General features: G+C 42.9%; 1 protein-coding gene across 1 annotated transcript in view; it reads right to left on the bottom strand.

Moving 5' to 3' along the window:
• Nucleotides 1-7,528: 7,528 nt before the first annotated feature.
• The window catches only part of LOC311133661 (monocarboxylate transporter 2-like), a 29,048-nt gene continuing 19,921 nt past the window's right edge, over nucleotides 7,529-16,655 (bottom strand). The window contains exons 3-5 of the mRNA XM_084167194.1: nucleotides 15,985-16,128; nucleotides 11,916-12,758; nucleotides 7,529-8,790 (exon numbers count right to left, since the gene is read on the bottom strand). Of these exons, the coding sequence (XP_084023320.1) occupies nucleotides 8,495-8,790; nucleotides 11,916-12,758; nucleotides 15,985-16,128 (1,283 nt within the window). The 3' untranslated portion in view covers nucleotides 7,529-8,494. The remainder of the gene's footprint in view (nucleotides 8,791-11,915; nucleotides 12,759-15,984; nucleotides 16,129-16,655) is intronic.

The following is a 16,655-nucleotide window of genomic DNA, read 5'->3' on the forward strand; positions in this document are numbered from 1 at the left end:
TGACGAACTGACTTGTTGGAAAGTGGGCATCCTATGACGGTGCCACTTTTAAAGTCACTGAGCTCTTCAGTAAGGTCATTCTACTGCCAATGTTTGTCAATGGCGATTGCATGGCTATGTGCTCGATTTTATACACCTGTCAGCAACGAATGTGGCTGAAATAGCCGAATCCACTCATTTGAAGGGGTGTCCACATACTTTTGTATATATAGTGCAGTTCTCTCCTTCTCTCCAACTCCCTTTCTCTGTTCCTCTATCGTTCTCTCAACCCCCCACCCCACACCTCTCTCTCTCTCTCTCTCTCTCTCTCTCTCTCTCTCTCTCTCTCTCTCTCTCTCTCTCTCTCTCTCTCTCTCTCTCTCTCTCTCTCTCTCTCTCGCTCTCTCTCGCACTCTCTTCTCTCTCGCCAGCAGCGGGCATGTTGGTTGCTGATGCGTTCCTATGACATATTGAGGTAATAAAAAGCCCTCCTCGGGGACGGCCCTACTGGACTAATTAAACACCTCCTCTGCGACCTTATTGCGGGAGGCAGTTGCCATGGAATCGTAATACATCTTCTGAGCCCTGTGTCAAACTAAATCTCCCATCTCCAATTTATAGGGGGAGAAGAGTTGCAAGGTCATTACCTCAGAAGGCCCAATTACACAAAATAATCTCCTCAGTATAAATTAACTGGATTGACCGCCAGCACAGAGATACTAGTTTGGTAGGAGGGGTACGGGTACACTGTTTGTGTTTGTCGAGCACGAATGGAGAAAGGTTGTCTTATCACTATGAGTAGTGGGCTACAGCCTCCTGAGATATTTGTTTTACATCACGTAAGTGTTTGGGATGAAGAAAGGCTTTTACAAATAAGAAAATAAAAATAAAAATAAAAATATATATATTTTGTTATTGTATGTGTTCTGAATTCACCAAACTATTCCTGAGATATTTACTTACTAGAAGCAATTTGAATATCAAACTCACAAAAATTTACACAAGTACATACACTTAATAAACACCATGAACTGTGCTAATTGGGACAGAAAGTTATCCTGGTCACACCCCCACACATATGATATCATTGAAAAGCCCAGAATGTCCTCTCAAAGGTACAACATTACTTAATATAGTGGCATGTATAGCCTCAGAGATATGGGAAAAAACGAATGTCCATTAGAGTGGACAGAAATGAATTGCTGCTCTCAGGAGGATAGTTCCCCAAACAATAGAATGAATAAACATGGTTGACTGAACTAGATTTTTCCAGCCTCAGGCAAGGGAAATAAATGTACAGACCGTTCATGAATAAGCAATCCGGGGGCCGGTTTATAGTTATTCTCCCTCTGATTAGTTACCAGCGACAACATAAATAACATAATAAATATCCTGAGCCATACGTCTCACTTTGCTCAAAAACATAATTACTCCTATTATAGAAGAACAAGATGTTTCTATAAACGTCTGTGAATGAGTGGGTGTGTGTAGGCTAACACAAGGCAAGCTGAGAGATTCGAGAATCAACTAGAGGAAAGTAAAGAGTGTGAAACTGAGGCAGCAGGTGCTGTGCCATGTGTGGTCAGCCGTGAGACTTCAGCGTGTGCTGTGTGTGTGTGGGTTGAAGGTGTCCTTTGATTTGGCCTGTTGTGCACTGGGGGTCAATGCGACAAACGACTCAACACCTGTCATCACGGGACCCACACTCATCAGTCATCCACTCCATATGCTGCCCATTTAAGCCAGACATGTGGGCACCTACTGACCCACTCCACATCTGTTTACAAAGCCTTAATCACATTGGGTCCTATTCCGAATGTATGCCTTTTCTATAATAATATAATGCCATTTAGCAGACACTTTTATCCAAAGCAACTTACAGTCATGTGCGCATACATTTTTACGTATGGGTGGTCCCGGGGATCGAACCCACTACCCTGGCGTTACAAGCGCCATGCTCTACCAATTGAGCTACAGAGGACCACATCTATGCACGCCTTCTCAGTAGTTGGTATTCAGACTTAGCTTATGCAGGTGCATAACAGGCTTTGCAGGCGTGGTTCCCTTGCGCATGCTGAATACATTTAATTCAACCGCTGAAAACCCTCCTACTTGCTGGCCAACATATTTTCATTCAATAAAGTTTTCAGTACATTTAGCTTAAGCCATCCCTTTAAATACAATGTACCTTTAATTATAATTTTGTCAACAGACTCACTAGAATACATTGAGAGAACGGGTTCAGAATATAGGGATCAATGAAAGAAAGCCATCTAAATATATGCATGTTCGTCTCTGTTTCAGCACCAACTGGTAGTTAAAGAAATATTCTGATTTTGTAGATTTAGGCAAATTTTAGGGTTAGGAAAGTATGTATGCATCATAAAAAAACAGGTTTGGAGAGCCTTTACGCACTAAATATGTTAATGAATCAAAAATACAGTGGTTTGATTCATTCTGAAAGTTGTCATATTCAAGTTCAATCCATAAAATGTTGGAAGGTGGAAGAAAGTGTACAATAAGGGTTGCACAATAGTACTATACATTTACCCTAATCCTCACTAGTCATGGAACTGTATGACAACGGTCCAGTCGTCGTGGACCGTGCGACAGGCTCCAGGTTTAACATGCTACGTGTGGTCTTTGTTCCATAATGATTCAAATACGGTACATGTCCCAAATGAATGCAGAACGTTAGCCAAATATGCTAGCGACCCTTAGGAGCAACTACACAGACGTGACAGCGGAAAGAAAGGTAAACGGAATGTAATGGTATGATGCAAAATGTGAGCTACAAATTGAAGAAAACAAACACTAAAATTACAGCTATAAATGTATGTGGGTATTACTGACGGTGGCTCCCGATAGTGGCTAATATTTAACATGATACAAATTGTAAAATAAAATGGAGGAATGCCCAAGTACATACAATATATAATTAAAACATTCTAAAGCGCATACATCAACACGGTAGGTTCAACCCTACAGAAGCCTATAGCTTGGGTCTCCAAATTGCATCCACGCAAATTATGAGGGCACACAATTTTCTGAATAATGCACAGCTATGTATAACCTACTTCACTGTGGAAAAGGGTCCGCAATACATGTTGATATGATTTTCAGTTTGCTTCCATTTGACTGGTTCCACATTTGTCTCCAGGGATCATAAGGAAAAATCTTCTAAAACGATTGCTATGTGTATTTTCAATCCCCTTCTCCAAACACTTATCAATTGTTAAATTACAGTGCATGGAGAACGTTGTTATTTCTATCGCCCAAAAAAATAAGTAGATGCTTTTTCCACTTGGAACCGTTCGTTCAACCCTTTTCATGGTTTCTTCGTGCGTAAAGGTAGTGGAATTATTAGGGAATTAAGTCAAGGTCAGAATAAGGTATCTGTAGACACACCTCCACCACACCTTCATTTCGTAGATCTCCACCCTGAACGAATAGCATGCTATTCTCATGCTTAAGTTCAAGGTCAGAAAACGCTTAGAGAGTTCCTAAAAAGGGAATTATGTTCCATTTACGAGTGCTTAACTCGAGTCGGAATCGGCCCCATTCAGCAGAGAGATTGAGAGGAAGAAAAGAGAAAGACAGAAAGAAAGGGAAAAAGAGAGAGGGAAAGCAAGATTGAGTGTGTGAGTGCTTGTGTGCGTGCATACGTGAGTCTGGGGTTCTGAGAAAGAGATGCAGAGGGCATTCTCTTCAAAAAGCCAGGATTCAAAGATCAGGGAGTTTCAAAATGAAACAGCACTGAGGGCAGTTTGGTTTGAACTGTGTTTGTGAAAAGGACTGGGTAAGAAAGAAATTCCTGAAAAGCATTAAGTGAGTTTCTGTGTGAGAGAGGAGAGGAAAGTAGGATGAGAAATAGAGGAGGAAGGCATCGGCAGCATAGAGAGAAAACTCTGCACAAGGACTATGGAGGGATAGGACAGGGGAGGTGCAGAAGGAGCAAAGGTGTGTGCTAACATTGAGGGAGGAAGAGAAAGTAAGAAAGAGAGAGAAGAAGACAGAAAGGCAAAGAGATATTGGGACACGTAGTGGTAGAACATTGGCCTCAGGCTGTGGTACGTGCTGTGACTCCCATCTCCTCTGTTTAGGAAGCTGAGTGTGTGTGCGTGTGTATGGCAGGGGCCAGCAGTGGCCTACATACCCTGCTCACACTGGATGGCTACAGATGAACTGTGTCAGTGGCATTGTGCCCCGCCATGCCAGCTCCTTCACACACGTAATAAACACACTCCATCACCTGCTCAAGCTCAGCTGCACAGAGCAATCGCCAGCAGCCGCCCAAAGAGAGCAAATTAATTATAGATGTACGTTAAATTACTTTCATTACCTCCCCTGGTCCATGGATGGGACAGAGAGAGTGACTAATGAAATAGTGTTTCAATACCTCCTCTAGCCGTAAACGCTCTCCCCCCTCTCTCTTTCTCTCTATTGCTCCCACCCTCTCATCCTCCTTCTATTTTTCTACCCCAGCTCCTCCCTGCTCTGCACCTCCCCTCCTTTACTCCCCCTTTCTCTCCCTCTCTCTCTCACTCATTCCCTCCCTCTGTCTATCTCAACATGGCTGACTGCTGAACAGCGGGAAACTGGTGATTATTTTTATTCCATGGAGGGCTGTGCAGAAAAGGCAATGTCAAACGTTGGTGTGAATAGATAATGCATTAAGGAATGTCTGCAGGAGGGAGATAGATAACATGGAGAGAGGGGTGGATTGTGCAAAGAAGACCAAAGTGACCCAGGATCCATCACTGCAGGATCCCTAACAGGGCCAGGCGTGAAATAGGTTCTGTCCCATGTAGGAACTGGCGGGACAGAGGAGGGGAGAGACAGATTATGGACACACTCCACAATAAGGGAAAAGGTCAACCCTGCTGTATACCATTTCTCATACAAATAATACAAAACTCACACATACAGTATGTAAGTAAAACAATAGACCCAACTGTTAAACAACTGGAGATAGCCAAGAGAAGAAACCCTTGCTATAATGTTTAAACTTGTCAATGTTTGTCAACAGGTGATATTGATTTCCTGTTTATTCATCTGGCTCAGTTGATAGTGGCCACTTTCTTCAATCGTAGGAGATTCTGCTGTCCTACATTCAAAGCAGCCTCCAAAAAGGACTAGCACTATTTATTCTAACTATAGTAGCTATTTCTGGTGTCACAAAGAAGTTTCTGCACTCTGTTTTGTAATGCAATCTAAACTGGCATTTCTTGCATGGTAAAAATGTAAAACCGTACACATGGGGACATATTCTGACATTTAAGAAAGTAGTTTATCAAATCTAAGCCGTCTTTGATGAAACTTGCTTTCATATGGTTAATAATGCCAGCGCGCAGGGTACACTCCAAGGGGAATCACACATTACCAAACATCCCTTCTACAACACATAATGAAGAATCCCTGGGCTGCCTAGTATGGAAATAGCACAGGTCTGGCATTAAACTCCAGGGCAAAGGGATATTCTCTCTAAACCAATAACAAGAACATGTCATCGCCACAACAGACAGACAGAAAGACAGACAGGTTTTCCCAGAGTTGTGTCAGTGTGCTATGCTTGATCCTACAGCAGCTCTGCTTGCACATCTATGCCTATCTAATCTGTGAAGCTCGGAGAAACACAACCCATTCAATTTCTACTGCTGATAGATGGTGGTGTTCTTTGAGCCCTGAGAGAATAATAAATCCCTCCATTTCACCACGGTCCTGTCTGTGTTGCTTGTACAAGCCAACTCTAAACACATCAGATGGGCATTATTTTGTACAGAGCATAGACCAGCATTACCAGGTCTCATAAGTCAAGAAAAAAACCTATTAAACTAATATCCATCTAAATACATTTTAGGTTTTTCATCTTAAGTCTAGTTGACACCATCTTAACAAAGACAGAGACTTACATTTTCCTGTTGTATGTTAGTTCTTAACTAGAATTGACACATCAATGTGAAATGTCAATCAGTGTTGTGTGTCTTATATCATCCTCAGTTCATCATGTAAGAGAAGCATGTACATTTCTGCCCATGAAAAAACTTGTCAATGTCTTGTCAAGTACCACTAAAATACGGTACTGAGTGTACAATACATTAGGAACACCTGCTCTTTCCATGACATAGACTGACCAGGTGAATCCAGTTGAAAACTATGATCCCTTATTGATGTCACCTGTTAAATCCACTTCAATCAGTGTAGATGAAGGGGAGGAGACATGCTAAAAAATGATTTTTAAGCCTTGAGACAATTGAGACATGGATTGTGTATGTGTGCCATTCAGAGGGTGAATGGTGCAAGACAAAATATTTAATTGCCTTTGAACGGGGTATGGTAGTACATGCCAGGCGCAACGGTTTGAGTGTGTGAAGAACTGCGACACTGCTGAGTTTTTCACGCTTAACAGTTTCCCGTGTGTATCAAGACTGGTCCACCACCCAAAGGACATTCAGCCAACTTGACACAACTGTGGGAAGCATTGGAGTCAACATGGGCCAGCATCCATGTGGAACGCTTTCGACACCTTGTAGTCCATGCCCCGACGAATTGAGGCTGATCTGTGGACAAAAGGGGGTGCAACTTAATATTAGGAAGGTGTTCCTAATGTTTTGTACACTCAGTGTTCATTGCTCCCTCTCAAGGACCACATGTTCACAACACGTTTATCATGCATTCACACCTTCATCGTGAAGATAAAACCTAATAAAGGGGACAACAAACATTACTTTATGCTTTCCTTGCCATGTCAACATGCCCTAAAAGTCTTCCACCAACCCTGTATGGAGAGGTTGGTCACTCAACCACCCCTGTGGATCCACCAGAGACTAAAGAGTTGTTCTGAGAGACAGCATGAAGGACAATGACCATGGGGCATTATGGAAACACACAGGGGGTAGATGAGGGTTGGGGTAGGGGGTCAACAGGGTGGAGGGAAAAGGGGGTGAAAAAGTTATATAATAATAAAAAGAATCTCAGACTCAGCGACTATCCCATTGTCTCTGGGGCATCCCCCACCTTGCCATGTCCCAGGACCTTGGGCTGGTGAGTGTGCATGCGAGGGTTCTAATTTATTGGCTTAGTGATTTGCTGAGTGTGTCAGAGACTGCATGCGGCTCAGAGCGCTAGTCTGGAACATCCGGGCCTTGCTTCATTAGCTAGTCATGCCCTTAGCGCTGACATTTTCAAACTTGTTACACAGCTTTCTAATTGGTGTGAAAAATTGGCCACAGCTACAAACATTAATGGCTGCATGGTAAATCTGGCTTTGACACCAAGTTCTGGGCCACTGACTGTCATTTTCCTATCCTGCTGTTAATATGCTGCTAAATTGTTTTACACAGACATGGTTTTGTCTTAGCTGAATTGTAGTGGTAAAACTATAAGAAACAACAATATTATGCATTACAATATTTCTTTAAGCTAAATGTGAAGAGTTAACTTAGACACAGGTGAATGACAGTGTATTCTGAATTGTATAATTCACATCTGGTGAACTGTATTTCATATGCTGTTTTGTTATTGAAATAATTCTAATCAAATACTGAATAAGAATGATGTAATTTATTGCGGAGTACTCTACACAATCATATTAACTTCAAATACAGTCCTTCAAATACAGCTTTTAAAAAAGTGAGTTCCAGTTAGTATCTTATAACAATAAATGCATCTTTAAAAGAAAACGTAAAAAAACAGTGCATGCAAAGCTACAGCCTATCTAGACATTAATTACATTGTTGTCATCATAAACTTCATTACAGCTGAATCCGTGTTCATACATTCATTCTATGATCTGTTTTTGAAAATGTAAAAGCAGACACTTCTTTTGGTCATATAAGTGTAAACGGATCCTGAACAAGACAATAAAATGACATCATAATGTCTGTAACAGTGCATGCAACAACACGTGCCATTCTTTATCCACTCATTGTAACATCAATGCAGGCGGAAGAGTAGAATGTTCATGACTACCTCAAGGCTGAAATATTGCATCCTCAGTATGGACGTGAAAAACATTTCAACTGCAAAGGTTTGTTCACAGTTTTATTATTGATATAAAATATGTATTTAACTGTCATAATTCACAGAATAACACTCAATGTAACTTTAAATATAATTATTAGGTGGTTTTTGTTTATAATGTATTACTAGAGCCTGAAGTTGTCCCTGTTCACAGGAAACTGGATACTAGCTGGGACTGCTCAGGGGAGTGGCACACCTGGCTGCTCAAATAAATAAATAAAGTTCCAGAAAGGATTACACTGCTATTTGATCTCATACAGTCAGAAGTACTTTTCTCCAAACAGCCTTTGTCAGCATGGGGAAAACAGCTACAGGAGTAACCTCCTCCAAGGTTAGTAGTAGTGTTAACACATTAACAGGCACCAACATCAACAATATAATAAAATAGGATATGTGTGTGGGTGGGTGGAGGGGATATGAGATAGGCCTATACATTGATATACTGAAATCAATATAGTGTGCTTGTAAACACTGGTGTGATGGATAGTGTGTTTTAGTCTCGTTCGTCTCCCTGGGCATCTTGTTCCTTAGACTCAGGCTCTTCTCCTGCCTCTCCTTGTTCCTCTGAGGAAGGCTCTGCCCTCTCTGTCAGCCACAGACCCTGCTCCTGGTCCTGGCTCTGGCTCTCACAGCCCACCCTCACCTCTCCCTTCTCCTGCCTCCTCTCCCGCTCCAGCATCCTGTAGTTGTAGAAGTTCATAACAAAGAGGAAGAGTCCTGCGAACACCATCACCGCTCCACACATGAGGTACAGGTACTTGTAGTCACCAAAGGTGTCCACCAAGGCTCCTGCAGGGGAGCAGAGATTTTTTTGAAGGTTAAACAAAGTCTCTGTTCCTCTTATCAGATCAAAAGTTCAGTTATAGAAAGTATAGTTAGACAAGATGGCCACACAAATCCCCCCTGCTTATAGTATCTTCCTATCAAGAGGTTGTTATGGGTTTAGGGAAGCCTTTCCCCATCTCACTCCACAAGGTGAATCAGGAGGTGTAACATGGGTATGGTTTAATGTGCTTTTCAAACTCTGTTCTGTAGAGTAGAAGATAGGACGATCCTACTGGAGACACGTAGGAAATAACATGGAGCCATTACACCTGGCCTCGCTCGACACGGCTCTCTGGGAAGGCAATTTGGGCTGCTGCACTAGAACGAATCAGGAGTGTGGCCATGCCCATTCTGAAAACGATCAAAATCTAGCCCGCTTCAGAGGAAAAAAGTGACAAATGTAGTTTATATCAGATTGGAGCCATAAGCTTTTTGAGCCTCTTGCCTCCATCCTCCCCTGGATCGTTCTGCAGTCCTACCCATCTCACTCAGCCTCCACAGTGTGTATCTAATTATCTGTCTGTCCACCTCTCCGTCTGTGTATACTGTATAACAATCTGCAGGGTCATGCATGTCAGATCTGCTAAATTGATTAATGAAGGGGAAGATCATCTGTGACAACAGTGTACTATCCCAGGCTATTGTATGGGGAGTTTATGGTCATTGACTAATTCATTCACAATGAATAACTTGAGAAAGTATAACTTTTACAGCTGAGCACCACAACATGATTTAACCACATACTTTTTATGTATCTTATTTAACTTCCACGTGTTTGTGCAATGAGACATTGCCTTTGATTGCGCTCTGCATTTCAAACTTTTATAGGAGTGTTTACCTGTAATGGACTCATTTCCAGCAAACTTCAGTTACTAATGGTCAATTACTGAGTCTGTCATTATTGAGTCATCTGGGAGACACAATCAACAACACTAAACACCCACTATACATAAACACAAAGTTAGGTTGTTAAATGGAGGGGCAGTTTTCAGGTTAGGTAAACCAATTAAAAGACTGGTCTTAATGAGTACATTTTCAATGAAGCTGATATGACGGGGGCATTAATTTGTCTCTCTCGTGTGTGTGTGTGGGGGGTTACTTTGCTCATGGTCCAGTAAAGGGGGGGGGGGGGGGGGGGGGGGCGGTCACTTTGCCCATGGTCCAGTATAAAGCAGCAACAGGGACATGGTCTGATTGATGGCGTTCTGTCCTGTGGCGTATGCAGATAACCGTCACCCTAATTAAGGCAGCCCTTGATTGGCTGAATGGTAATTAAGTCCATCTGGCGTAGTCACCTCTTTTCTAAATGCATTCATAGCTTCATTATGTTCAAGTTACGGGAGTCTGATGAGTGAAGTGAAGTCTGAACTGAGATTCCATTAAACACAGAAAGCAAAAGGCTAATTACACCAATTACCTCACTTCCTCCTAATTAGGCTGACCCCCAGGTTAGGGCAGAGGCACGGCGCAGCATGACGAGGCTGGCCGTAACGAGGAGACTTGTAAGGGGAAACGTAAAGACTCTGCCCTCTGGAGAAGAATGCTCAACGTGCAGGGAGATGCTTATTTACCTCCATTAAATGAGCACCTCAGAATGGGGTCGGACAAAACAACCAGGAGGCTATACATTTACACCTCATTAAAACTCTGCAGAGGAGAGAGAAGCATAGGAATGACAACAAACGTGATCCTGCTTTTACCCGACAGACAAGACCATAGGATCTCTATGGACTAGGCAGACAACCAGTTTGTCTGGGGAACAGAAGTGTGTTCTGCCATTTCAGAGACTGTGAAATGAGAGGCTCTATGAGGAGAACATTTGTATTATGTCAGAGGAAGCCCACAGGTGGTTCAAAGACCATAAGCAAGTTCACGTCCATGGAAATGTGCTTTTTAACAGTTTGGGCTGAGCAGAGAATGTTAGCATTGTTAGTTCTCCTCTGTGCTAAATAAGATCAAAGTTGACAGTAGGAGATGAAGTTTTGAAACGTTGTGCTATCCCTGGCAATCTCAGGGAAATATGGGGGGAGAACAATACCTTTTTGATTACACACAAAAAAGCATGAAAGGAAATGGTTCTGAGTAAAACACACTGCCTGTGGTAAAAGAAAATAGGCCCCGTCTCAGAATAACCTTACACAATGATTCCTGATGTTCATTTAATCAGTAGTAAGCTATTATGTGGAAAGGCCTCCTCTTAAACCTTAGAACCAGATCTATGACATTGTTTTAATAGTAAAGTGTACTAGATTGTGCTTGCTAATTAGGATTTGGGGTTAAGGTCAATCACTTACAGTATATCTTTAATTCTCCATGAACTTATCGTCAGCTATTCAAATGTAAACTGTAACTCTCCAAGCTTTTGTTTGCAGCCAGTGGCAGTAGAGGTCTATTGGCCGTATACTCTAGGCCGAGGGGACCTGGTAAAGAGAGAAGGGGAAAATAGACAGCGATAGAGTCGCAGAGAGACCTTCATTACCCTTACGGCTTCTTAGCTCCGAAAAATGTTCCATAATTTGTGTGGAGGATGAATCCTCTAGCGGGCGTGCCCTGAAAGCCGGAGCGGCCCGGCTTATTTACAGCAGTAAATAACCGTGACCAATTACTGCTTTTCTCTGGGCGGGCCGTGCGCTCTGGGCCGCCCTGCTCACCGATGATAATCCAATTCTACTGGAATGTCTTACAATAATGACACCCTGGAAAGAAGTTGGGCTCCACTCCACCACCATACAGCATGCAGCGCACGACCATGACAAGGAGCAGAGTGAGGAAGAGAGCAACAACTGACTAGCTGCTTTTTCTGCTTCAAATAAATTCTGTTTTATTTACCAAACGTCTTCTAAAGTAGGACTTTTCCTTCTCTCGAGTGCATGTGTAACGCTGGGATAGTACTGTCAGCCATGTACTGAATGACAATGGAGAGGTGGTTTTAGGGGAACTGGAGGGAGAGTGTTTACCATAGTTAAATAGTGCTTGTCCTTTTGTCAATAGGTTCTGTTGGCTAAAGCTGTTAGTTGTCTATGAGCTGTATGTGTATTGACTTTGGAGAAGGAGAGGGACTGTGGGCTGTGTCCAGTGTGTAGGCTTACCTCCTATAGGTGGTCCCAGGAGCACAGGGCCGCACTCTATGATGGTGGCCAATCCCACTGCACTAGAGAACCGCTGAGGCCCCACCAGGTCCATGAGCGTCTCAAACAGCAGGGCACACACCATGCCAAACGCTATGCCAAAGAACACTGAGTAGGCCACCAGCCCCCAGTACCCACTGGCCAAGGGGCACAGCAGGTGGCACATACCATTATAAATTATGGCAAAGCTGAAGAAGTACTGGATCCTGGGCCTGATCCACTTAGTGTTAGCTATCAGCCCAGTCCCCGGCCTGGCAAACATGTCCACGAAGCCCATGACGGAGAGGAGGAAGGCGGAGGAGTACTCATCAAAGCCATGGCTCCGGGCGTACGGGGCCAGGAACACTACAGGGGCGAAGAAACCAAAGAACATCACTGTGTTCCCTATGATGTAGATCAGAAAGCCCCTGTGCTTGAAGAGCGAGAGGTCCAGAAACTTGTTGAAGTTTTCCATACAGCCTTTCTCCAGTTGTGTGTTGTGTCCATTCAACTGGGCCTCAGACCGGTCCGTGGGAGGTTTCTTTGGGGATCCTTTTGTCTGCGTGAGTTGGCCTCCAGTTGGCTTTGGATAAATGGGCCTCATGAGAGAGCCGGCAACACAGCAGTTGAGCAGTAGAGCTCCCAGGATGAAGAAACTGCCCCTCCAGCCAAAGTGGTTAAACAGGAACTGGTTGATAGGTGCTAAGGTACAGAGGAAGACTGGACTTCCTGCCATGGCCAGCCCATTGGCTAACGGCCTCTTGACCTGGAAGTACTTCCCAATGATGGTGAGGGACGGCTGGAGGTTAAAGGAGAGTCCAAACCCTGCAGAAGATACAAGAGAGGAGAGTAGTCATGTTCACATGTCATATTTTCAGAGGCTACAACTTAAAACGCCTGGTGCTGCAGGATTAAATTAAGACCATTCTACTTTGTGCACATTAAGGTTCCATCTCATTTCACATTGCCAACTAAAATCTCATTAAGGGAAGCTGGAACATTTTCAGAAATTACAGACTCCAGTTAAATCATTCACTACCACCACCTTTCCCAAAAATCCAATTTAGTAACATTTCAGCCCGTAAATGAGCATCTTATTCTCTAAATGAGTCTCCACTTTAAGATGAAGAGCTCCAGTTAGCGACCCTGACTGACCCATTCCATCATTCTAACGACTGCTAAATGTCTGCTGCTCACAATCCCCCACTGAACAATGCCCACTGAGCTACACAACTTCCAAAGCCTTATTTGAGGAAGTTCACAGATATAAATAGTTCTCAGAATGCATTCTTTCTTGATTGAAAAGTACATAATGCTAACACAAGACTTAATGCAAGGTAGATATCCCAGCTCCACAGGAGATTTTGATTAGTTTTCATCTTCATTGTTTTAAGAGTTTTGGTCAACAATTATCTCGGTTTCAACTTGATTGAATTGGGACGCTCTTTAAAGTACACCGATTAGAAATGAATACTCCTTGTATTTGTTATTTGGCTCTTTGAGAGGGTACAGAGGAAGTTCTCTTCAACTTAACTGGTTGCTGCATACAGAAATAATATCTAATTTACATAAGTATTCACACCCCTGAGTCAAAACATGTTAGAATCACCATCGGCAGCGATTACAGCTGTGAGTCTTTCTGGGTAAGTCTCTAAGAGCTTTGCACACCTGGATTGTACAATATTTACACATTATAATTTGTTTAATTCTTCAAGCTCTGTCAAGTTGGTTGTTTATCATTGCTAGACAGCCATTTTCAAGTCTTGCCATAGATTTTTAAGCAGATTTAAGTCAAAACTAACTAGGCCACTCAGGAACATTCAATGTCATCTTGGTAAGCAACTCCAGTGTATATTTGGCCTTGTGTTTTCAGTTATTTTCCTGCGGAAAGGTGAATGTCTCCCAGTGTCTGCTGGAAAGCAGACTGAACCAGGTTTTCCTCTAGGATCTTGCCTGTGCTAAGCTCTATTTCCTTTAGTTTTAATCCTAAAAAACTCCCTCGTCCTTGCTGATGACAAGCATACCCATAACATGATGCAGCCACCACCATGCTTGAAAATATGAAGAGTGGTACTCAGTTATGTGTTGGATTTGCCCCAAACAAAACACTTTGTATTCAGGACAAATAGTTAATTTCTTTGCCACAATTTTTGCAGTTTTACTTTAGTGCCTTATTGTAAACAGGATGCATGTTTTGGAATATTTGTATTCTGTACAGGCTTCCTTCTTTTCACTCTGTCATTGCCTCCTGAGTGGCGCAGTGGTCTAAGGCCACTAGAGATCCTGGTTCGAATCCAGGCTCTGTCGTAGCCGGCCGCGACAGGGAGACCCATGGGGCGGCGCACAAGTTGTCCAGGGTAGGAGAGGGAATGGCTGGCAGGGATGTAGCTCAGTTGGTAGAGCATGGTGTTTGCAACGCCAGGGTTGTGGGTTCGATTCCCACGGGGGGCCAGTATGAAAAAATTAAAATAATAATGTATGCACTCACTAACTGTAAGTCGCTCTGGATAAGAGCGTCTGCTAAATGACTAAAATGTACATTTAGGTTAGTATTGTTGAGTAACTACAATGTTGTTGATCCATCCTCAGTTTTCTCTTATCACAGCGATTAAAATCTCTGTAACTGTTTTAAAGTCACCATTGCCCCATGGTGAAATCCCTGAGCGGTTTCATTCCTCTTCGGCAACTGATTTAGGAAGGACACCTTTATCTTTGTAGTGACTGGGTGTATTGATACACCATCCAAAGTGTACTGAATAACTTCACCATGCTCAAAGGGATATTCAATGTCTGCATATATTTTTTTTTTTACCCATCTACCAATAGGTGCCCTTCTTTGCGAGGCATTGGAAAACCTCCCTGGTCTTTGTGGTTGAATCTGTGTTTGAAATTCACTGCTTGACAGAGGGACCTTACAGATAATTGTATGTGTGGGGTACAGGGATGAGGTAGTCATTCAAAAATCATGTTAAACACTTATTGCACACAGAGTTAGTCCATGCAACTTATTTTGTGACTTGTTAGCACATTTTTACTCCTGAACTTATTTAGGCTTGCCATTTCTTTTTTTTGTAATTTGTAAACATTTCTAAAAACATTATTCCACTTTGACATTATGGGGTATGCCAGTGACACAAAATCTCAATTTAATCCATTTAAAATTCAGGCTGTAACAACAACATTTGGAAAAAGTCAAGGGGTGTAAATACTTTCTGAAGGCACTGTATGTGTATGTGAGAGAGGGATGTGTGTCTTAGCCTAGTATGTCTCAGTGGGCCAGGGCAATGAGGATGAGGAGAAGTTAGGACACAACACAAAGCCCTATAACCACCTCCTCCCTCTATTAATCCTCCAGGCCTACAGCTCTGTGGCTGGTTAATGAGTCTCACTGGGTGGCGGTTGGCAGCCACTACCATGAGGGGACCAGAACGGGAGCCTATGGGAGACAACAGGGGGCCCTGGTAAACCATGCTCTGCGGGAACCGGAATGGCACTGTTCTAATTACACATGCGCTGTCCCCCCAGTGCACCGGCCACAACCCAGAGGCTGAGACTTCCCAGCCTGGACCCAGACAGACAGCATGCCAGCCCAGCCAGGGAGACCAGGGCCACCCAGGGAGGATGTGTACCCCCATAGGAGCACCGCCAGGGCTGGTTGAGGGCTGGGAGAGGGCTGGTCTAGCGGCAGGGTAAACAAGTCTAAGCCCCTGTCGAGACTATTTCATTTACACTTTACTTCACATACACAACACATCCCACCAGTCCGGCTATTGTCCCAGATGTCTTTCCTGAACCCTTATATCTAATGTTGTGTTTTAGGTTTAATGAATCAACTACATTATCTTCAATAGGACCAACAATTATAATTATTTAGTGTTACACATTTAAAGCACACAGTAAGCTTATGGATTAGGCCTACAGAAATGATGATTATAGTTGACTTAGTTAAAAAACAAGTGATTTTTGTTTCTGTTGAGTATGATTTGGCCCACACACAAACATCAAATCACAAAACAAGCCATGTCAATCAAATGTATGAAATGAGGGGTACCTCCAATGACTCCTACGCATATGTACAAATGCGTAATGGTATTGCCGAAAGAAGCAGTTACCATAGCAACGCCACACATCACTCCACCAGCTAGGACCACAGGCCGGCTTCCATAGCGATTGACCAGAATACTGCTGATAGGTCCTGCGAAGGAAAAGAGTGAGAGAGTAGAGAGAAGAAGGGGAGAGAAAGTGTCAGTCTTATGTTCATACAGCATTGAGATAATGGTTAGGCAGTTGACATCTGACCAGTAGATCCCTACCAAAACCTAACCCTTCATCCCCATTCATTACCCCTAACGCACTGTCGGTCAAATATCCATACATAGTAACTTATGTCTAAAAGGGTGTGAAGGGGTAGCTGATGTTCTAAATAGTTATCTTATCTACATAAGCAAAGCAGGCCAGTGACTCACAAGCATTTCTCCTGATAATGTTCCCGCAAAAACAGTGATTGATCAATCAGTAATTAAATATCCTTCTATATTCAGTCTCTATTCTTCATTCATAACCCTGCCACAGAGAACACATAGAACAGTCCTTTAGCATCACACAACGCAACACCCACTTCTGTTCCCTGCTAAAACCAAAGGATTTAAATAGTTGCTCAATCATTCCCCGCAATTCATTAAAGAGAAAAAAAAAGAGGGAGCGTCAATCAAGAAAATATGT

The sequence above is a fragment of the Coregonus lavaretus genome (assembly GCF_964263955.1).
Source record: "Coregonus lavaretus genome assembly, chromosome: 8".
Classification (NCBI taxonomy): domain Eukaryota; kingdom Metazoa; phylum Chordata; class Actinopteri; order Salmoniformes; family Salmonidae; genus Coregonus; species Coregonus lavaretus.